The sequence below is a fragment of the Chinchilla lanigera genome, unplaced genomic scaffold, assembly GCF_000276665.1.
Source record: "Chinchilla lanigera isolate Chin_1 unplaced genomic scaffold, ChiLan1.0 scaffold00099, whole genome shotgun sequence".
In the NCBI taxonomy this organism is placed as follows: domain Eukaryota; kingdom Metazoa; phylum Chordata; class Mammalia; order Rodentia; family Chinchillidae; genus Chinchilla; species Chinchilla lanigera.
Genome location: NW_004955500.1, coordinates 3,396,839 through 3,421,780, shown reverse-complemented (window position 1 = coordinate 3,421,780; position 24,942 = coordinate 3,396,839). Strand labels below are relative to the sequence as shown.

Genomic DNA, 24,942 nt, shown 5'->3' with positions numbered 1-24,942 from the left:
AGAAAGAAAGAAAGAAAGAAAGAAAGAAAGAAAGAAAGAAAATCCAAAGTAATCATACAAGTCGTAGTGTTAGATACCAGCAGCGTTATCGCTAAAACTCCTCTGCTTGACATTTCCTGTGATTTTTAGGTGTTTTCATTATTTTACGTTTCTATTTTTATCATATTAGTCTCCCACACCACATTTAACATAAATTAAGATATAATACTTTTTTTATTAACTCTTGTCTGGAAAAGTTAACTAATTTCTCTTTGTTATATAACTTTAGTAATTATGATATTCAAAGCAGGAGAAATATTACTTACTACATTTGTTTCCTAGTTAAGAATTAAAGTGATCAAGACTAAGAAATGCCCACCCAAACCATTAGCCTATTTAAAAATACAAGACACTCAAAAAGAAATAAAAGTATTACCCTCTTCACGTACCAAAATGGAGTAGAAAGAAGTACACAGCTACGCACAGATGCACACAGCAACACTCTACTACCATTTTGCTTTCAAGCTTCTCCTATGCCTGTCAAGTAATCATAGACCACACTGTTTACCAAGTATACTGCCACCTTCTCACTTGGATTACCATCTTTATAGTCCCTACCACCAGGGTCTCTGCCATTTGTGACCCAGCCCATAAGACATAAATATCAGCTTTCTGATATGGCAACACACCATATCTAGGGGTGAATTTTTATTTACACCAGGAGGGTACCCCGCAAGCTCCCAAATCTCAGAGACTCACTCTCTCTACTTGTCCACTGAGCTGTTAAGGATGCTGGGTTTATTCTGTATCTTTTCGGCTAGGCACAAGATTCCATAACTGCTACTAAGAAAAGCACTTCTTTCGGGGCTTCTCAATGAATATTAAATATTTCTACTAAGATTTGACACATGTCACTGGTATTCACAATTTCATTAGTCAAAGCAAATCATGTAATAAGAAAGGGCAGAAAAGAGGAATCTTCTCATATGTCTGGAACGATACCAGACTCCCAACCCCTTCTTTTGACAATTCCTCTACTACACACAAGTGAGTATGACCCCTTATGTAATGATAAGGAGATAAGTCTTTGGGAAATACCACCTCAAAATGCTTCTCACCATAGGCATATCAACTGTCACTCTAGGGAATAAAAAAAACAGGGAGATAGCACACAAAATGGACATCAGATTACTTGTTCTCTGTAGCTACTTCTACAGACACATCAGTGAAAATGGTGGTGGGTAGTACCTTTAAAAACAGAAGTGTGTAAGACAGTCACATTAAATCCTCAGATCTTTAATCCTTTTGTTATCAAAAGTTCTGGAAAAATGTCTTTGGAAGAGATCAATGAATATTCCTCCTTTCTCGTTTACTATTTCAAATAAATCCATAATTTATTCTCACAATATGAAAGACCAAGTGCTGCAATAACCTCATCTTCACACAATTACAGAGAGAAACTAGAATAATTTTTGTCAGTGCAGAGAGACCCATTACTAACTGTCAAGGGAAAACACAGCCACACAGTTCCAAGGGACATAGTTCCTCATAGGCACTTGTGACTAAAAGCAGATGCGAGGACTAAAAGGTAAGTTCATCAGAATAAATCACTCTTTGTTCAAACTGCAGCACATAATCATTCTGCAACTTATGGAAGGTGTCTTTTGTGAAATTTCTCCTCTACCACATATTTTTACACTAATCTCTCTTTCTTTAACTAGAGCACAATCAAAATACCACTATTTGAGAGGGTGACATATAGTATGTAAATACTCTTTTATTTAAAATCTTGCCAATGTTTTCTATATTGTATTTCCTAAAGCTAAAAAGAAAAACAAATGCCCCTTAAGCTTGCTAAATCCTTTTTATCTGAAAAAAATGAACAAAAAGGAAGATCTTTTTGCTCCCCACATAATTTCTATGTTCAACTTTTTGCATTAATTTTCCTTTTAAAAATTGTGAATAGTATTGTTAAGATATACAAAAATTGATAAAATAGAAAAATAGTTTAAAGTGGCATTTAAAATTTTAAATCAGTTATTTTCTACTTGATATGATTTAAGTAGCACTTTTGAGTAATAATAATAAAAAAACTACCTCTCAAATACATTAGCTAGTTATTAGTGATTTTACAGAAACAATGACTACGAGAATAAGTATGAATTTTGGTTTACTCTTCATGTAAGAATTACCTATTTGCCAGTGACTATATTTAAAGTATTCTCTTTTTTTTATGTTTTCAGATAGGGTCTCACTATGTGGTCTAGGCTGGCCTTCAACTCACTATGTAGCTCAGGCTAGCCTTGAACTCATGGGGATCCTCCTGTCTCAGCTTCCTTTGTGATGGGATTACAGGCATTCACCACCATGCCCAGATAAATTATTATTTTTTAAAATGTTTAAGTTATGTTTTACATTATCTATCTGGTATATGTTGTAACATATGCCAAATTAACCCATTTGTATAAAAGAGATTGGTAACAGACCAGAATAAAAATGTTTAAGGAAAATTATACTAAGATGCTGGAGCAAAAGAAAATAGCATGGACTCCTTTGTTTTGAAACAACTGTGATGAAGCATAGCTAATGACAACAATCATGGGGCCTTCAGATTACTACAGTCACGGCTTGCCTATGCAAGTAATATATGCAAATTGGTAACTAGCATTGAACAGTCATGAATGGGCTGATCTTGATGACACATTAACTCATAGTAAGCGTGTATATACACAGCAAGTGGATGCCGTTTTAAAAGCTAGTTCACACACACTTATGACATCTCCCTCCTAGTTACAATTTTTCAAACTCCTACAAGAGAATTCTATAGGACGAGAAGTTTCACAGAATCGCACATTCTTATTTAGCACAATCAGCTAAAGAAGAGTAAAAGATAATCCTTTGGTAGTGGGAACACCGATTTCTATACCCTTCATTCTCCTAGAAGGTGTAAATTATAATGACTAATGTGTAAGGGACTTAGGCCTATAATAAAGCACCTGCCTCATTGGGCTGTCAGGATTAAATGATTAAATACATAGCCTGCAAGGTCCAATGTTGGTAGCAAAACATTCCTTCAATATGTATTTGTTATAATTGTTATATTTTTTAGACATGCTATATGAGGCACAAGCAGAAAAATATATGGAGCTTAAACAGCACAATAAAAATAGGCCAAACTTGACTCATGCAGACAAGGTATGAACAAACAGCTACAAAACCATATTCATTTTCACATTATCAAAAAATCCACTTTTGTTTATCTACTAAGAAGTGAGTTCAAGATGTCGTATGTCGCAGTAATATTTAATGATAGCGCCGATGCACAAGATTGTTTTTCTTCAAATACATATTTATCATGATTTTTGTAGCTTTCATATTGACAAGAATCCAGAGTGGAATCTAAAAATAAACAGATTTTTCTCTTTTCCTTTCAAAAGGCAGGTGCATGGGCTGAAATTTTCCAGCATAAACTTATCATAAATTACAGTGTTTCTAAGCACTGGTTGATATAACTCCTTTATATAACCACCGTGCTGGCAGAATGCCCCAAAGTCACATGCCATCCCCTTTCTCGCTGCCTCTACATTTCTATCTTTTCTATTTTAGCATGTTGAAATACACATAAGTAATGGTGATTCCCCCAAACATAAAGTCCTATAACATGTATCTTTTTTTTAATTGCAAAGATGGTGCCAAAGCACAAAAGGAAATAACATAAAGAAAACATGCGAACGGTTCATACATGATTTGTAAAGAGATTTCTTTTTGGGTTTTTTTTTTTTCCAGTACCAGAAATCGAACTCACAACCTTGCGCTTGCCAGGCATGTAAAGAGATTTCTTTTCTGTATTTGCTTCTTCAAAACAGCTTTTTTTTTTCTTTTTTTCTGAGTTGAAAACTTACCTCTTGTCAAGTAACACATCACTATAGTAGCGAAACATCTTACAGATGCACAAAAGATAACAGATTACCTTTGTTTATAGGCTATACAGGCAATATGTGAGCAGAAACTAATTCATAAAGGAAATAAGATGATTATATTGGAACATACCTAAGTTGAAATCTATATATCTAAGAAAAATTACATCTAACACAAGTCTTTCAGTGAATGAGGCAAGGCAGCAATAAATGAAATATTTCTTACCAGAATAAAATGATCCTAACTTTTCCTTTCTTCCAGAAAGCTCTTGCAGATTTTCCCCAATCTGGATAAGTTTTGTCCTGAAGCATCATATCAGTGACCTGAAGCAATAAAAGGAACTTATTTAGCACTTTCAGAAATCTTAAATTCAAGTTTAAAAAAACTTATAATTTGCATTCTACTGAGAGCAGAATATGTACACAGTTTAACATTATAATACATGAAGAGATAAATATTAGAAGCATGTATACCTCATTCAACCAAAAACTTTAATAGTTTATTTGACTTTACATACTGCAGGAGCACAGTTTAGGTCTTTGAACATGTTAAATGTTGAAACTTTTTTAAACAGCAATTAAGATTACCATTTATAAGAAGGTACCTTTGAACACTAATGTCTCCTGAAAATAGACACACAAGGTATGACTGAAAAAACACAGCGAATGTTTCCATTTTTAAAAACTTATTACAGTAAAAGACACACTGTCAAGAATGATGGGATGTACTCTAAGTGCAGGGAGGTATTTTAAGTACTTTTACAGGGATTGATGGCAATGTGTCTTTTACTATAATATATTTTCAGAAATTTAAACGTTCGCCAGATTTTTTTATCCCACTTCATTGATCAATCATTTACAGCAATTTCTGTAAAATAAAAACATCGCGGGGTATCCTCTCCCACCTTACTCATCAAGTCCTGCGCTGTGTGACTTCTCCAAAGTGCAATGATCATGAAAGGTAAACGTTTTGAATCAATTCAGGGCACTGAGGCGGCCTCCGCAAGGCAACCTAGGGCACTTAACAAAGCCCCTCCACAACCTCTTTGGAAAGTAGCGATGATGGGACAGGTAAAGTCAAAGCAAGGAGGGACAATTCTGAGGGGGCTTAGTGGCAATATGTCTATTACCATAATTTTTTATTTTAGGAATTCTCCACATTTTTCGACTACCCCTTGTATGTAACAAATAAAATACCATATTCTTAAGTTTGTCTGAATCAGAAACTCCAAAATCTAAATGCATCCCGATGAGTCTAGAGTTTTTGCTGTCTCGTTGGTTAAAATATTATCTGCTCTTTTTCTTTTCCTGTTTCCCATTCAACTACCTGCGCGGCACCGCCCTTACGCCCAGTGTTACAATGCAGCCGTCCCAGTTAGCGCTCTCCCACCTGCAACTCTGCGCCTTCGCCTCAAATACTTTCCGTCCTGCCCAGACGCAGAGATGCCGCGTATCCGCTGCAACCCACACTGCAGTAGCAGTGTGGCGTCCCACTGTTCTGTTCTCCCCACCGGTGCAGAACTTCTAGCTCCTCACCCTTCTTCTTCTCATGCCATATATCTGTCTCCATCGCCTATTTTATTTACTTATGTGCACATTTTTCTCTCTCTGCTAGGCTTCAAAGTCCCTGAAGGTGAAAAAGGATTTTTCAGTCCTAATGTCTAAGGATCTTTGCCGTAATGGACTAAAATATTTACTCACATGACAAATGACAAAATGAATTAAGCTACAAATGCTTGTTTTTAAAGATCCATTAACAAAGTAAACTGCTCGTTAGCTACACCACATATTAATGGTTTCAGTAAATGTCTGATGTATCACACACAGGTAGCCTGTTATAAAAGCATTGTAAAAGCCTTATGAGGGTAAGGTATTAATGTCCTTCCTTCCCTAAAAAGAGTATTTGTGTACATGTGCACACTCTCTCATCTCTCTCTCTCTCTCTCTCTCTCTCTGTTTTCTCTTTTCCAGAAAATCAACCCTCCCTTCAAAAAAAGAAAAGGTTATTCCATTAATTATAATTTTAATTAATAATGCTCAAATTCTGAAGATAGCAGTATGTAATATAGCAATCCTTGTAAGTTTCTATCATTTTGTTTTGAGGTCGTGTATCATTTTTGTTGTTTTTGTGTTGTTTTGATTTTGTCTTCACTGTTGTTTTGTCAGTTCTTTGATTTTTAAAATAAAAAAAAGCTCAAACTCAAATACACAAGGCAGGCTCAAAATTAAGAAAACTGATAAAGAATAACATACATTGTTACTCTCCTACAATCTTGTTTTGAAATTTTATACCATTGTTTTTATTTTTTTTTTCTTTAAAATAAAAAAGCATAACATACACTTCATTGAGTAAAGAAGAATTTGCATTACTCCTTAGGATATACTTTTCACATTCTTTTAAAGCTTTAACATTGCACTTAAATGCATCTTTCAACATTTTCCTTGAAACAGGTGAGGCCTGACCGTCTCCAAGGGATGACTGGGAGCTGACCGTGGCATGACTGCGGTCGCTGTGGAGCAGCGACCCCTTCCGAGTACGCGGCCTCCCGTTGCATCCCAACCTCTCAGAGTCCAAGGCTCGCTTTCTGAGCGCTCTCCGGCTTGCCGTTCCTGGCCACGCTCAGTTCAGAGGCAACCAGAAGGGTGGACAAGGAACACACTTCCAGGAAAGACCTCGGCTGGACGCTGATTTGCATTCAGGCTCAGTGTCATTTCTGAGAATACATTTCCCAAGATTCTCCGGGTTGATGGGCACTAAAGTTAGGTCACTGCCCTTCACTGAGTAACGTGTTAGATTTATGCCAGCTCCGCCTAATTGAGACCTATAACAATTTTACTTGATGTAGTTTCACTGCTGAACCTGCAAAGAGTCACCAACCAAACCATTTTAATATGTACTCCCAGGTAATTTATTGAAACCGCCAATCACTATAATAAATGTGAATGTAACTAACATTAAGAATTCAAAAGACAGCTGGGCATGGTAGCGCATGCCTGTAATCCCAGCACTTGGGAGGCTGAGGCAGGGGGATCACTGCGAGTTCAAGACCAGTCTGGGCTAAAAGTGAGCTCAAGGCCAGCCTGAACTGCACAGGGAGACCTTGTCTCAAAAAGACAAAAAAATGAATTCAAAGGAGAAAAAACACTTGCTTATTTGTAAAAGAAAGCTGGTTTGCTAATGATTTTCTCTTCTATTTCTTCTTGCTCCTTTAAAATTGCAGGATTTTATTCCAGACTAATGCCCATGGAGTACATTTTCCTCCCAAAATTATTCACGGTATTTATCAAAACGAGCGAAGAGAAGAAGATAGAATAAAAATTAATCATAAATCAAGTGAAACATTTTGTTACTAAAAATAAAGGTGAAAGCAGAGAAATTTAAATCCTATATATTCTTGGGCATAAACGAGTCTTAGAAGTTGCCTTGAAGAAGGATTTGCTATTCTTCCAAATATGTCAATTTCAAGCACTGCTCCTTCATAATCTTCTTAAATAGCAACAACTCATGTCAAATATTTTAACAAAACTTCCAGGTGAAGTAAACACATAATAAATGTTTCAGGTTTCACCAAATTTTTACAAATATTTAATTAATTCTGTCCAGCAATATTTATCTGTTTCCTAGAAGAGTTTGCAGGACACTAACCATTTTCAAGGAACAAAATGATTACTGGGTGGATTTTATTCAATTTTCAGTATTTTCTCTACAGCGTTTTCTGGGAAATACTTACATTTCTAGAAAGAGGCAGTCTGCTGCTGTATGACCAGTTATTACAGCAGCATGTTTCATAAGAAACGGACATTGAAGGATAAAGTATTTTCTCAGCAAAATGGCAAGACGAGGCCAAGGCACATTCTTCCTGAAACCAGGCAGTTGGTCTTTTTCACCCTAGCTCCAACTCTTCATTTTAAATCATATCATCAGATCAATGTCAGGTCACTTGCAGCTAAATCGGCAGTTGCACAGACAGTCATTAAAGGGATGCATTCAGTAAAGGAAAATCCAATTACCTTCTGCATTAGAGAAATCAAATTCATTTCTAGCGTTGGTCAAGGACAGTCTTTGTGTGGAATGAGGCAGGAAGGGAGACTGAAGAGGAGGTAAGAAGTTTGCCATGTTGGGTAAACACAATATAAAACCTGTTGCTGCTTCTCCCACGGGCAGATGTTAGAATTTGAAATTGCAGGTCTTTTTTTAAGCTGAGAGAACTCGTTGACGCTCACAATCCCCCACTGCTTCCCCTTCCCTCTCTCCTGGGACTCTGCCCAGAACACAGAACCTCATCACGCAGCTTACCACCTCACACGTCATCGCAGTCTTTCTCGGTAGACTGTACGCTATTTTAGGGCACAGCTATTGTGCAATCTGAGTGAGGAAATACACTCTGAGGTTCAGAAGTCAGTAAATGACTGTGAGATAATTTGCCTCTGCAGGCACCCAAGTGAAATCTTTGTTCCACTACGAGTCAAGCCTGTGGGATGCTACAGCAAGAAGGACAGCAGGGAAATAGAAAATGACAGACATTTTCTATAGAGCTTCAGGGATTGCAGCATTCTTAGGTGTACTTTTCTTATCCATGGTCACAGTAACTTTATAAAATAAATGATTATTTCCCACCTTTCACCAATGGAGAGAGAGAAAACTGAGTGAGATTAAATAATAGACGAGGTCACACAGCTAATATTCTGTTACGTGCACCAGGTGCCAGCCTGGGGCTGAATCCTAGCTTCGTCACCTCTTACGATCTTTTACTTAAGGCCAAGCAATTAGCCCCTTTATGCCTCAATTCTTATTCACCATCCAGGAGCCTGTAATGCATATTAGCAGGAGTTATAGTTCTGCTTCCTCTTCCTCTTTATCCCATGTACTATCCTATTTTACTGTATTACTCCTCTTGCTAACCTTTCACTCATCTTTTAAAAATACTCTTGCCAGGGAAATAGCTCAGTGGCACAGGACTTGCCTGGAAAGTGCAAGGTCATGAGTTTGATTCCCGGTACCAAAATATATACATATATATATTTTCATGTTTCACCTATAAAATATGAGAAAATAAAAATATTGTAGCTTTTTTACATAACACCATTTCTATGTTTTTAGGGTGTAGGAATGTTTCAACGTTCTGCACTTCTGTTAACATTGACCTTGTGATAAAATGGACTGGATGATGTTTACCAGTACCTTGGCTAGACTCTGCGCACTCCTTTCAGGGCTTGAACTTTGTTCTGCAATCCATTTTTAAGGAAAGAGGATGAGAAGCATGTTTCCTACAAGCAACTTTTATAAACCTGGCCATCAATTAAGCTGAGTAAAAAATTACTGAATCATAATTCTTTCCTTAGGAATTGAAAGCATTACTCCATTGTCTGCATACTATAGAGTCATGCTAGCAAAAACCTGAGAAAACTAGAAATTGTAATTATTATTAGTATTATTATGATTGTTATCATCATTACTATTATTATTATGCTTTTACTGATCAGTTGGTTGTATTGCTTAGATATCAAAAATATTTGTTGTGCTTTCTTGGGGGCAGATTTTCAGTGTAACAATTTTGCTAAGCTTATTGGTTACATCTTTTTTGCTAGGCATGATTTTTCTTTTGAATCTGAAGACTCAACTTTTCCTTTATTCTGTTAGGTCTTTTGGAAGTCTTATCCTTAACTATTATTTTTCTTTTTCATTAAATTAGATCTACTTTTAGGGATCATACCATGTATATTCTGGTTTTCTCTGTCTTCTATGTCTATGCGACTGCTTCACTTCTAGTTGCACTCACTCCAGCACAACTGTACTGTGGATTTTGTGGTGTGTTGATTAACATTTCTGGAAATTCCAATTTGACCTTTATTTCTCCAGCTTTTTTGCTTCCACACTTCTATCCTGAGTCTCCCATCTCTTGTTTCCTCTTCCACCTCACACCATCATCTTTGGATCCTTGGACCATTAGTTTTTTGGTTTTTTTTTTTTCCAGTACCGGGAACTGAACTCACGACCTTGCGCTTGCCAGGCAGGCGCTTTTTGCCGCTGAGCTAAATCCCCAGCCCCCTCGGACCATTAGTTTGAAGGTTTATTTTATGAAGACAATTGCTTCACTGATGTTTTTCTAATTTATGACTTTTTGATCATCATTTCCCTCTGTTTCGCAGTACCGTTTTCCTGGTGGGAGTTTTTCCCACTTTCTTGGGTGGACCTTTCCGCTCTTCTTTTCCTCTTGTATTCTTGGCAGCTAACCCCTGACGCTGGTTCTTTGGGGACTGGTTGCTCTCTGAATGAAGTCAGTTTCCCTGCTTGCTCTCTACAAGAAATTCACATTGAAGAACGGCAGGATAGTTCCGGCACTTACCCACCCCATTGTTCCAGGCTTTTAGGTCACAGTGCCTACTCTCGGGAATCGTCCCTCCCCAGCCTTACCTCTGAGCAGCAACCACTGCAGCTCCTGTCATCACTGTCTTGAAACACGGTTGACTGTCACTGTGTATTTCTGCCTCCTAAGGATTTTGCTTCATCGGTAGAGACCACTGTCTTCCTTAGAAGGCAAAGCTAGCATCTTTGATTCTTGTTTACTGTGCTCTTTTGGTTGATCATTGAAAGCTCTTTATATTTTTTGTGGCAGGAATCGAACTCAGGGCCTCATGCGTGCCAACCAGGTGCTGTGCTACTGAGCTACACTCCCAGCCCAAAAACTCTTTATTTTAAAAAAATTTCTATAATGCTATTTAAAATTATCAGGAAAGGACTTATTTATAATGACATGAACTTTTGGCAATTTTGAGGTCATGCTACCAAAAACAATTACTATATCTGTGATATGATTGTCTACATTTTTAACAATATCCATCACATGACCTGAACAATATTTAAAGTCAGCTTATGTTAGTAATCTTTTTGTTTAATGTCTTCCCCAAATGCAACTTTGTGAGAATAAAATAATTAAAGGTAATATGAGTTGTTTGTAGGAATCTGAATGTAAGATGGTTCTAGCTTTTCTGAGAGATAATTCTGAAGAAAGTTTTTGTTTTAAATTCAATTTAGGTGGTTATATAAACATTTAGTTAGGTTATCTGACCACCTGCATTATGACATAAATGAAACACAGGAAATATGTAGTGAGTGAAATGCTAAAGTTCTATAATTGCATTTAGAAGGTAGGGTTTTTATCTTGTCATTTAAAGAACGTAGTGTTAATATCCCATTTGTAGCATCTCCCATGTTATGAAAACTGCATCAAAAGAAAACACTAGAAATGATAATTCTCATATATTTCTATAATTATCTTTTAAATACGTGGATAAAGATTCTAGTGTAAGTGTTATCATGGTCAATATTTTTATTTCCTTACCCACATAAAAATTAAATGAGCTGTTAATGAATTATTGCTCCACAGCTGAAATATTCTTTTCCTGACTTTGTAGCTGACATTTTTCCTCAGATTTCATTCAGGCTGTGGTAATCAATAGGTACAAATAAATTTTAGAAAAACTTCTTTCAATGGAATTATATAAACTTATTTCGCCCCAACTAAACATGTAACGAATTAATAATACCAAAGCCTTCGACATCAAGGGAACCCATACTTTTGTCATGTGTTGTGAAATTCCCTATAGGGTTTAATTCAAAAACAGGGTGCAAGTTTCAGAATTCTCTTTCATCTGTAAAAGCAGAGTTTTACTACCCAAGGAATATAATTCAGGAAATATTTAAAGTCAAAACCAACATCAGAAGAAGAGCAACTTCACATATCCAGGCCAAGAGGTAAGGCTGTTCATCACTGTGAATCACATGAGCCCTGACTATGTATAAGCCATTGGTCACAAACGAGAAAATATCAGCAATTAAACTGATGAGGCGAAGATGTAGGGAGCAGAACTCTATAGAAGTCTTATTCACACTGCAGTTATCCCAGAACTGCCTCCACCATCATTATAACTGTGGTACAAGACTGACTCTATTTTTGAGGATATTTGACTGCTTATAGCTTTAGAGCTAAGCTTCTCCTGCCCTTTTTGCCCAGATCTGGGAAAACTGACATGGAAACTCCAGTGCCTCTTCCTTCGACACCAACAGGAATTTCAGACTAAATGTGGAAAGCCTCAGCTTAGCTGTACTCCCAGAGACAGTGTGAAATCCCCAGGCCTCAGGACCCTCTGAAGACATAATAGGGCCTGCCTGGGAGCCAGGTTGCTCCTTCAAAATGACTCATTTTGTGAGCGATACATCTTTTATATCCTGTCAGTGTGTGACAGCATCAATTTCAAGTCTGAACAAATTTTGAGTTTGGGTCCATCCTACTTGTACAGAGTGGAAACAACAATAAAAAAATCCTTTTTACAAGTGGATTCTCTCGCGATTTCTTTCCTCACATCTTCTTTGGCACCCTATTTTTTCTCATGGTATAATGGCATTTACTGATGGAAACATACCCGCATCTCCAAACAGCAGCACAACAAACTTCATATGAATTGAGACGTCACGGAATCTGCCTGAAACTTTTGTTTCATCAATCAAAGGCTAACATTCTTTCATACAGAATACGAAGGATAGAAAAGATTCTGATGCTAGCTGACTATATCCTGACCATAAAGGAAATTCTATGAAGTGCAAGAGATATGAAGGGGTGAAATTAACACTAAAAGTCATCTCACCACCAAAATACAGGTCACACAACTCAAGGATTATATTTGTCTTGGTCATACTCTGTCCTTATCACCTAGCATACTATCTATCATGCTGTGGGCTGTCAACTAATATTTAGTGAATTGATGAATCAAAAATCAAATGGGTGAAGGCGTAAACACATGGAAATGAGGAGAAACATGGAACGCAAAAAGATAAATGTGGAAGACGGAGAAACAGCACATTCCAAATTGCCCTTTCATCGTCCCCCACTGAAAGTCACCCCGCAATTACTGATAAGGAATGTGATGCTCATGGAGGTGATAAAATGTAACTGCAGCAGTGACAGTGCTTCACCTATAGTAGAACATCATTCTTCTAGCAGCCCTGTCCCCTCAACTGCCTGGAAAGGCAGAAATACAGAAAAACTACAGGTACAATAGCCCCCAACAAATATAGACGGCTATTATCAGCTCCTGGAAAAATAAAGAAACCAAATATGATCTTTTCTTAACAGAGAAAAAAAATAAAAATAACAATAAAACAGAGCTTCAAAACAGCTTAGCAGGAGAGTTACAACAGTTAATACATTGTGTATTGTTGTCTTCCTGGCAGTTATTCAGAGTACAAGATATAGGCATGACATCCTGTCCAAACAATATCAGCAGAAACCTTTCTTTTCAATGAACTAAGAGAAACTAGCCGTATAACTATCTTAACTGTCTTTGGTTCTGTTAATATGTTGTATTACATTTATTGATTTGCATGTGTTGAACCAGCCCTGCGTTTCTGGGATGAATCCTACCCGGTCATGATGTGAAACCTTTTTGATGATTTGCTGCACTCTGTTTGCCAGTATCCTCTTAAGGAATTTTGTATCTATGTTCATTAAGGAGATTGGAATGTAGTGTCTTTTTTGGTTGTGTTCTTCTCTGGTTTGGAATCATGGCAATACTTGCTTCCAACAATGATTTTGGAAGTACTTCTTTCCTTTAAATTTCTTTGAAGAATTTCAGCATTAGTGGCACTAGTTTTTCTCTAAATATCTTATACAATTCATCAGGGCCTGGGCTTTTTCTTGTTGGTAAATTTTTAATTACAATTTCAATTTCATTGGCTGATATCAGGTTATTTAGAATTTTTATATCTTCTTGGTTTAGTTTTGGTAATTCAACTATGTCAAGAAATCTATCAATTTCTAAGCCAGGCTTGGTCGCACACATCTGTAATACCAGCCCTTGGAAGGCTGAGGCAGGAGGCTAAGGCAGGAAAATTGTTGCAAATTCGAGACCAGCCTGGGCTACAAAGTGAGCTCAAGGCCAGCCTGAATTGCATAGCAAGACCTTGTCTCAAAAAGACCAAAAAAAAAAAAAATCTATCAATTTCTTCTGTGTTTTCTATCTTATCAGAATATAGGTTCTCACAGTAGGTATTATCTCCTGGATTCCTGTGGAATCCATTGCAAATTCCCCTTTTTCATTCTTAATTGCTGAATTTGAGGGGGTTTTTTCTTCTTTTTGATGAGGTTGGCTAATGTTTTATCAATTTTTTTTATTCTTTCCAACAACCAACTTTTCAATTCATTCATTCTTTGTATTGTTTTCTGAGTCTCTATTGCATTAATTTCTGCTGTTTATAATTTCCTTCCTCATATGAACTTTGCACTTCATTTGTTCTTTTTCGAGAGGGTTGAGGTTCCACATCAGGTTGTTTTTTTGAGCTTATTTTATTTTCCTGATGTGTGAGTTCATCGCTATAAATTTCCCTCAATACGACTGCTTTCATTGCATCCCATAAATTTTGGCATTATGATTTAATTGCATATCCTGTTTAATTTTGTCTAATTTCTTTTGTGACCCATTGGTTGTTCAAAAGAGTGTTGTTGAGTTTTCATGTGTTTATGTAGTTCTTGTGGTTAACTTTGTTGTTGATTTCCAGTTTCACTGCACTATGGTCAGATAGTACACATGGGATGATTTCAATTCCAATACATTTACTTAAACATGATTTGTCAGCTAATATATGGTCTATTTTGGAGAATATGAGATGTGCAGCTGAGAAGAATTTGTATTCTGATATTGTGGGGTGGAACACTCTGTAGACATCTACTAAGTCCATTTGTTCACAGGCTTAGTTTGATTCTAATATTTCTTTTTTGATTTTTTTTTGTTTAGTTGTTCTATTTGTGACAGTGGCATATTAAGGTCACCCATTACAACTGTGTAGGAGTTCATGATTTTTTTTATGACTGTTAATATTTGTTTTATGTAGTTAGGTGAACCTGTTTGGTGTATAAGTATTTATCACTATCATCTCTTCTTCTTGGAGTTTTCCCTTAACAAGTATGTAGTGATCTTATTTTTCTCTTTTGATCAGTTTTGGTTTAAAGTTTGCACTGTCTGCAAATAGAAAAGCTACCCCTGCTTTTTTCTGTGTACCTGTGGCATGGAGAATTATTTTCCTTTTTTTTTTTACTTTTAGTCTTTGAATTTCTTTCTGGGTTAAATGTGTTTCTTAAATACAGCATATTGTTGGCTCTTGCTTCATGATTCATTCTGCCAGTCTGTTTCTTTAGATTGGTGATTTGGGACGATTTACATTGATGGTTATAACTGATATGTATTGGCTTTTTTTCATGTTGTTTTCCAGTTGTTTCTTCCCTGTCTTTTCCTCTGTTTAATTGCTTGCCCTGCCCGGAGGCTTCTTTCCATTGGTGTTCATGTGTTCATGATCTTCGTTATCTCTTTCTAATATGCTCTTCAGTGAATTTTGTAGAGCTGGTTTGGTGGTCATAAATTTCTTCAGTTGTTCCTTGTCATGGAAGTATCTTATCTCTCCATCAGTTTTGAAAGATAGCTTTGTAGGTTACATCAATCTGCTTACATCAATTTGTGTTAAGAAGTCTGCTGTGATTCTGATGGGTTTTCCTTTACGGGTGATATGTTTCTTTTCTCTAGTTGCTTTTAACATTTTGTTCCTGTGGTGAATTTCTGCAGTTTTGATTATTGTATGCCTTGGTGTACATTTATTTTAGTTATAGCTATTTGAAGTTCTATATGCTTCATTTATTTTATGTCAAATTATCCATGTTTGGGAAGTTTTCTGCCATTATTTCTATGAAAATGTTTTCAATGGCTTTTGCACTGTTTCCACCTTTCTCACTGATTCCAATCAATCTTGTGTTGTTCTTTGCTTCATCTTGTAGCTACTGGTTTGATTCTTCATGGCCTCTTGCTATTTTAAGATGTCTTTCTTTTCCTGGTGGCTAGTTGCATTCCTGTCTCCAGATCTGATCTTGTATCCTCGCACTCATGCAATCTTCTGCACATACTTTCAGTGGAGCTTCTAATCTCCTGCATTTCTGTTTGGATCTGTTTCATTGATTCCATTGCTTGTCTGTATTTAGCATTCATCGTCCCCATCATTTTCCTGAGCTCCTCTATTTGTTTATCTGTGTCTGCTTCGATATCTTTGATTTTGATAGTCATTTCTTTTTGCGCCCTAGAGATTATGTTTTCTATGGCCTCTTCTATTTGTGTTTTCACATCTGCTGCCATCATTTCAGAGAGTTCCATTTGTTGGTTTCCAAATTCCTCTATCTCTTTGTGTTCTGGACTTGTCCTGGGTGGGCTGGGTGTTTGGGATTGAATTTTGCTTCTTTGTCTTGTCATTATATTTTCTATTCTATTTTGTGTGTTGCTGTTTGCAGATTTCTTACGTTAGATAGTCTTAGCACTGAGGTCAAAGCTTTCCTGGGAGGTGTCTGCTCCTGCAGATGTCTTCTAGATGTACATAGTTCTTGGTCTTTATGTCTATCCCAAGAACCTACCTTCCCAATATATTAAGTCTGAGGAGTTGGTATCTATTTGACCTAGGGCCCATTCTTTTGGTACTGGACTATGGTGATGACTATGACCCCTTACAATCGTAGTGTTGTCGTACAGGGGAGAAAAAGTGGTTATAACACGTATGATACCCAGTTAATGTAGTTCAGCTGGCAATAACAACAGACTCAAGTACAGCCTGGCTACTGACAAACTGTGGTAACTTCTAGGCTGATATCTATAACAGTAAGAGAAGCTCTACAGAAATAGAATGGAGCCCAACTTATATCAGGAACTTGCAGGCAATTATTTTCCACTTAGTGCAGTGATTTTACCCTGTTGTGGAGTGGGGGATTCAGGAGGATACTGGGTAGGATGAAGAGGTGAATGAGGTTAAATATAATAGGAGCAAGGTTGGAGGGCAGAGCGCTATCTTCCAGGTTCGGGTAATTGTAGGACACAGGAGGGAAGGATTGGAGGAGAAGGCCTAGGAGTTTTGAAGTGACCCACAAAGAGAAGAGACAGTGTTCACTCCCAGGAAAGTATCATGAAGTCAAGTGAGATAGTTGCTCAGAGGGAGAGGATGAGTGGAATAAAACAAAAAGAAAGGCTAGAGATCCCCTGTTGACTCACACTGCTAATGTTTCATAGGACATTTCCGTGCCTCTACTTCTGCCTGTCCATCATATGCACCTTAGCCAGGGTCCTGTTGTGTCACTGTTGTTCTCACGGTCACCAGGCTCTGAGTTCTGCCCGTGGAGGGAGGGAGGGAGGGGCGGATCTCAATCTTCTTTTGCCAGCCTTGCTGTACCCGGTCAATGGAGGAAGGGAGTAGCCGACCTCCCACTCCTCTTCCCAGCTGCACCATCCCGGGTCCCAAATATGATTTCAATAAGAGGGAAATTAAATTTAAGATATGTGATCATTCACATAATCTCATATATATATTAATCAAAGGACAAAAGGCATATATTCATCACATATTTCAAACACTGAACTATAGTACACTTCCGTGTGCCTTATGTGTGGTGCTCTTATGTTTTACAACCTTGGATGGAGAGGGTAAGTCCTGACCAGTGTTGGTCCCTGAATGGTGTCCAGTTTGTGCCCTTATGTGGTGACCCTTTTTTTGTTGGTACCCTCACATCTATGATAGCACAACATAGTTTTCATATGCACTCAGTTTAAATGGAAGAAAATGCTACATTGAATTCCCTGGAGAAATACTGCACTGCGTAGGACAATACGCAGTATCGTCCCTTTTTTTCCTGCCCTCCCCACCCCACAATATGCAGACATGCATATATGAACAGTCTTAGACACTAGCACTTCCAGCTGAGACAAAGAAAGACCCAAGCTCTAGCCAGAAAAGACTATGCATATTACCTGAGGAACATTAGCTGAGTATACAATTAAGTAAATGGAAATCATGGATGAAACTTTCCTAAATTACCTAGTGATGCCCTGAATGAATTACTACAAGAAGTACCTGAAAATTGCTGGGAAACATCTACTGGTGAACATTAAGCCTGGAATATATTCTACAGCTTTGCAGAAGCACAACTAGGATTTCATAAGGCATGAATATTAATGCACTTGCTTATTATCTCCGATGATAGCCTGCACTGCTTTTGTGATGTATTGCACCTTACTGCTGGATCCCTACTGATTTACAATGAGTCATGGGCTGTTTTATTATTAAGTAAGGAAATTGGGCATGTCCCAGAATATAGAATCATTTAGAGAAAGACATCTGCATCACCTGAACACAGAAATATACACAATCAAAAAGTACTTTCCCAGGCAGGCTCAGCAGAGTTTCACATTGTGTGTTAACAATGCAAAAAACAGAATGTGCCCTGGTACGGTTGCTTTCCACCATACTGAATTATTACTTAGCATAAGTAGGAAAACATGAGGATGATTACTGGTTTCCTGAGCAAGAGGCTAGCAGAAAAAGCAAATATTTGCACCATCTTTTGACATGCTTCTACCCCTCATGGTGCCCCAAAATGTAAAACGACAATACCAGTGGACATTTACTGGTTGGATATTTATTTTTTGTTTTTGCCTAAAAGAATAGGTTTTCAGTGTGAATCTTTGCTCTGTTGTGTTAACATAGATAATTATTATAGAAAATATGAATTATACAAAATATACTACAACACGATGGTTTTGCACCTGTATGTAAGAAGAGGGGCTAGTGGGAAGAAAAATAAAAGATACTTTCAGAAATGTAACTGAACAAACCATGTTCACCAAGGAGCCCTTAGAGCACATAATGAGCAAACATCTTCTCAAATGGAAAATTAATCTCATTTAAGGATCCCCAAAGAGCCAAAGGGCTTGGATCAGTTTCCTAGACCCAGCACACCCTGTAATCATGCTGGTATAATTATCATCCATCAGGATGGTTCAGCCAGCTCTGTAGGGTGACAGTTCAAAGCTGGAGGCCAGTGTGAGACAAAAGGTTCTATGGACTTGAGGTTCCGAATTTTGTCAGTAAATGGAAAGTCCAAGAAAAGACTGGTAAGTCCACCATCAAACATAACCATAACCATTTCCAGCATTTGAGAGATTACAAAGGGAACAGTGAAAGAATATAGCGTATCGGTTTAAGCAAGCATTGTTTCTCTGCTCTATAACTGCCTGAGATGTACATAATTTTGGCACGAAGGACTATTTGGCATTCATAATAGCAAGATTGAAAAACAGTAACCTAAAAGTGTATCTTTGTAAAAAGAAACATTTACTGAACAGTATTCAGTGTCTAAAAAGAAAGCCAAATACTTTCATTTCAAATAAATGTAAAAACTGGTTTGAGGACATATTTTTAGAGTCACATTTTGTAAACGCGCTTTAATCACACGTTTCCTGCCCACACCAAAGGAAACCACTACTGAGTTTATGGTTCCCAATTCCTTGTCTTTCTCTCTAGCCTTGCCTCATCTGGCTGAATCCATGAATAAAGTACAATGTAGTACTTAGATATACACACGCTATATTTATAATTAAACACAATAATACAATATGATTTTCCTGCATGTGGCTTTTTTTCACTCAACATTATTTTTCTAAGGTCTAGCTGTACTGAATCACATGGCTGTATCTTTAATCCGTTGTGCATCCGTTAGTAATTTATTTTCCACTCTTTGTGTCGCTTTGTTTTTCTTTTAACTTGATGAACCTTACAAATATATGTCCGTTTTATCACTTTCCATCAACAAATTTTGAACATGTTCACCCTTTTACAGCAAATTTATTTTTAGCAAAATATTATTTTCTACTCGCATTTTTATCTTTCTTACCATTTTTTGTTTCTTCTCCTAAAATCTAAAGGTTGAATGTTTAGTTCATTCATTTTTTTAGTTTTGTTTCTTTTCTACCCTTAGCATTATGATGGCAAATTTATCAATTACTAAAGTATTCAGTGTATTCTTTATAAATTTTGATGGAATGTAACAGGTACATACAACTTTAGAACTGTCACACCTTCACTATGTGTTAACCGTCTTTAATCCTAAAAAATGCTTTGCTTCCCCTGCATCAACTTTATCATAGACAGAGTTTTCCGGGAGGTTTTCCAGTCTTTTACTTTCAAAATTTCTGTTTCTTAACACTTTAGGCATGACTGTGAAAAGGGCATGCGCTGGGCAGAATTCTAAGAAGGACCAGCAATGACTGTTGCTCTTGTCTTCGGTTCTGAGTGGAACCTGTGAGTGTGATGAGGTATCACTCCCATCATTATGCTATTTTATATGATAAAAGGAAGACTACTGAGCGGGCCTACATAATCACAGAAGCCCATTCAACCCAGACATCGAGATGTATGAATTTGAGAAGGACTCAGTGAAAAGGGTATTCTTCTTTGCCGACATGGAGGAGAGCACATGAAAGGTTGCAGATTGTCCAGGGATAACAGCAAACAAACAGGCACTGCATTCTGCCGGAAAACTGCGTGAGCCTGGAGGCAGGCTCCTCCGCAAGCACTCCGACAGGAGCCCAGCCTGGAGAATGCTTTGATTCCAGACTGTTAGGATCCACACAGAGAACCCAGTGAGTCCACGTAAACTTTGGACCCACAGAGCTGTGAGATAACAAGCGTGCTATCTTCAGCAGCTAATTAATCTGAACTTGTTATGCAACCATAGAAACTAATACATAACATACATATGGAAATGTTTCAAGCTAATCTGACAATCTTTGTTATATTAGTTGTACTCATTAACATCAGTTATGTCTATCCCTTCATTTTGTACCTACTATCACTAATTTTTTTTTCTTTCCTTAAATTTGATCTTCTTTCAAATACCTTGAGTTTTTGTGTACATTTTTTTCTTCTTTTTTTTTTTGTGTGTGTGTGTGTCTTTTTTTGAGACAGGGTCTCGCTATGCAGTTCAGGTTGGCCTTGAGTTAACTTTGTAACCCAGGCTTGTCTCAAACTTGCAACAGTCCTCCTGCCTCAGCCTCTTGAATGCTGGTATTACAGGTGTACACCACCATGCCCAGCTTGCATATATTTCTTTCTTCTCTATTGGGCTGGATATTATATTCTTTAGTTCTGTGCACTTTGAAGTTGACCCAGTAATTTTTCTATGGCTATTTAACAAAATGTAATAATATCATCACTCTATCCCCCAAATTTCAAAAACATATGACTAAATTCTAATAACATCTTTCCAATTTATGTACAAATTTTCAAGAATTATACTTCCACCTGGATCTTATCAACATTTGATTATTGTTATGAAATAAGTGCTTGCACTACTTGTTTCATATGTCTAGTGTTTGTTTTTAAATAGAAACACATATTAAGTATTTATTATTCAACAATCTTTATTACATTTCAGATTGCCTTGTTCAGACTATTGTTTCTTTTATCTTAACTGTAATGTTGCCTTGAAAAGTTTCTTTACTGAGGGTCTGTAAGGGAAAAGCTTGCTCTCATTTTTCTGAAAATCTCTCATAACTCTTACCTTGACAAAAATTATTTATTTTGTGGGGTATACTACTCTAATTTCTCTTTAGCACATGGAGGAGAGTATGCTCCTACTCTTCACACAGTTAGAAATCAACTGTCATTTCTTTACAGATAAATTGTTTCAACTTTGGACACTTTTGTTAATAGTTTTCTTTTGATTATATATAGCTTCATTGTCAAGTGGCTAGATATGGAATTCTTTCCTGTTTAGAATTTACTAGAATTCCCAAATCTGAAGATTCATACATGTCAACAATTAGGGAAAATTATGTCTTTTTATTTTCCTTCAAGTATTGCTTCTCCTCATCCTGTTTTTACCTTCAAGAATTTTTATTAGAGGCACGTTGTAACTTTTCATTTCATGTCTCTTACCCTCTTTTAGATATTTCTGTGTGCCTCAGAGAAAAGGATATTTTGAAAAAGGATATTTGGCTATATTTTATGCTTTATTAATTCTCTATCTTTGTGTAATATGCTGCTTCACTCAACAACTTATTTCAATCACTGTGAATATTTACAGTATTCTTAAAGCTATGTGTGGTTATTTTCAAAAGAATCAGTCTTCCATTCCTTATTTCCTTTTTATTCAGATACATCATAGTATGCACCCTACAGGTAATCGTAATAACTACAGTTTATGAGGATCTAATTCTGCTACTTTTATTCACTGTTGTTTCTCATGATACTTGTTTTCTTCGGTATTTCATAATTCATGATTGTACAGTCATGTTCACCAGCACTTTATTTTACAAATTGATTCATTAATGAGCCCCCTACTCCTAAAAGAAGTTACGATTTGTTTGTAGCAGGCCTAAAATCACTTTAAAATACAAAATCCTAAGTGTAGAATTTTTTTGACCTGTATGTAGTGAGAATTTGGGTCCTTAACCCACTGGAAGAACAGTTTATGGTTATAAATTCTTAGGCAAGACTTCAGCGTTTCCTCTCTTTAGGACCTGTAAGAAGACAACCAACCTTGCTGTCTAAGGCATTTCTTCAGTCCATATTTTCACTGACAGTGTAGGTTTCCACAGTCCCTGGCTTCAGGTGGGCTGTTTCTGATTTCATGGTGTACTGTGCAGAGGCCTGGGTTTGGTCTTTGCCTCACATGTGTGTGTAAAGAAGAGCTCCAAGTCACTAAGGCTGGCAGTGCCCTAACACCAGGTGCTCTCTCGCTCCTTACCTGGGTGGAAGTCACACTGCATATTTGGTCTCTAGTGGTATCCTAAAAAGTAGCATTTTTTTACAGGATTATTTTTTCTCTTTGATTTTTTAAAAGACTGACACAGTCAGGGGGCTTTATATTCAGAGGTTTTGGTTGCTAGTTACTGTTGCTTTGTCCTGGTTATCTAACCCATTGTATTCCCAAGCGCAGCTCAATTTTTCATGCCTCTTCCCTCAGCCTCATTTTTAGCACTGTATAGAATGCAATGTTTTAACAAAGAATTCAAGTTTTCATCATTAATCTTAGAAAGACATGATTAATGCCTAGAAAGGATTAATCGAAGCATGAATAAGGATATTCAATAATTTTAAATGGCTCGCAGCCAAATAAGCTCCATAGATTGTCTCTTTTGTGTCGGAGAATTAAGTCTGGTTATCCCAGTGAAATATGTCTTCCACCTCTGTACATACCTCATGTCTCCCTTTATTTCTCTGAAGTAGACAAAAAGTTAATCAAGCTTTTACTTCACAGCCTTGGGGACCTAACAGGCAGCCTCCAGTACACACTGTGACAATTCACTGACTGGGCCCATGGTCTTCCTTCTGGTGGGGATGGTGAGCCCCGTGCTGTGGGCTCTGCAGTGAGTACTCTGTAAGTCATCTGATATATGAGGCTCCACTCGGGGAGCAGGCGGTCTCCACCCTGGCGGAGTGTAGCGTCAGCCGGCAGAATGTACTGGAATCATCTGTGTGGAACAGTATAAGATGTCACCTGCAGTCTGCCCCCTCTTATTCACCACTGACTGGGGCCAGGTAGATTTGACAGCATACGGTTCTGCATGTTCTAGGGAATACAGGACACATACATGAGAAATCTTCCGTAATAAGCACATTCATGTTTCTATAAGAAAACCATGACCTTGTACACTTGTCTGGGATAAGGAGCATGAACGGCTTTATTTCCGCTCACAAGGCAGTTTTTATAACAAAAATTTTCTTTCCAACTTGTAAGATTTTAGAATTATGAATAAGGCACTGTACACCTACAGAGTTTTTAACTTAAATGCTACTTATCAGGTGTGCTACTCCAAATATTCCACTGGCCTGCTGTGAAGTTATGAGGGATCTCCTTTTGGGTGTTTTCTCTTTTTTTTGGTTTTTCTCCAGTACCAGGAATAGAACTCACAACCTTGCGCTTGCCAGGCAGGCGCTGTGCCGCTGAGCTAAATCCCCAGCCCGAGGGCTCTCCTTTTGTAATCTTTAGAAGCCAGCGATTGGCAAGAGAATCACTGAGTAACTTTCCCCTCTTCTTATTGTGGAGTCTTAGCCTGGGGCACTCAGACCCCATTCACCTGACTTGGAACCCAGGACTTTCTATTTCTCCCCCAAGTCCTACAGATAATTTTCTCATACACCCTTCGCTAAGAACTGTCTGAAATGACAAGACACGAAAGTGTGTTTTTCATTTCTGAGGCTGAATAGCATAAGAAATTCAGCAAACAGGAATATTCCATCTAAAACTAACCATTTCTCAAGTTCTAAGTTGCTTTTTACAACACTTTAATGTGTCAGATGCTATTAAAAAGTTCCAGGGTATTACCAAAGTGGGTTGTTCATTTTATTAAAAGTCTTCATTTCAAGTGGCCATTTTCATTATTATTAGTTTTCCTAGATAGATATTCATACTACATTCTGGGCCCACCCTGTGCACAAGGCCCATGTGGACCAATCCTTGATCTATAGCTGGTCCTATTTGCCATTTCTGTTCAGTTAAATGAGCTGTTTTTGCATAGGTCTGTGAACCTTCTGTCAAAAAGTCATGCTTGGTTGCTAGTCACTGACACATGGGTAACTCCAGAATTTCAAACAATTTCAGTCATTTCATCTCTCATCTTCTAAGTTTTAAGAAATTAGAAGGAATTATTTAAACTGTGTATATTTATTCATAAAATCTAATTTTTTAAAAATCACTACCAAATCCCCTTAGAGTGATGTAGGTCAGTTGAGTCTAACAGCATTTCTAAATTCTTTTCGGAAGTGTTGACGGACAGATGTACAGTAATGCTTTTCTTTGCCTCTGTAAGATTTCCCTTTTCATTCCCTTTTATACAAAAGATCTTTAAGTTCTGCAGGCTACTGAGGCTTTATTTTGCTCCGCAGTAAATGAAAAGCAGTATTTTTTTCAGCTGTAGCATGCTGTCATCTTTCGTACGCTACAATCAAGTTAACAAAATTCATGCTCATGAAAACATGAGTTTAAGGTAAACATCCTTATTTCCCATAGTACTCTACTACACAGAAGCAAATCTAACATTCTTTTAGCATCTCTCGCTTATTAAAGCTTTTCTTCCACCTCTTTATGTGTCTGCTGTGATAGCAAGTCCTCTCAAACTGAACAGATAAATGCCATTTTACGCAATGACATCTGATTGAGAGAAAGATTCCTACCAGGTACTTGAA

The 24,942-nt window shown here is 37.3% G+C and overlaps 1 protein-coding gene across 2 annotated transcripts in view; it reads right to left on the bottom strand.

Annotated features, from left to right (window-relative positions):
- The window catches only part of Tmem117 (transmembrane protein 117), a gene marked incomplete at its 5' end in the record, with an annotated part of 469,529 nt that overhangs the window by 144,836 nt on the left and 299,751 nt on the right, over positions 1–24,942 (bottom strand). For both annotated transcript variants that reach the window (XM_005406589.2, XM_005406590.2), the window contains 1 exon segment: positions 4,123–4,220. In XM_005406589.2, coding sequence (XP_005406646.1) covers positions 4,123–4,220 — 98 coding nt within the window.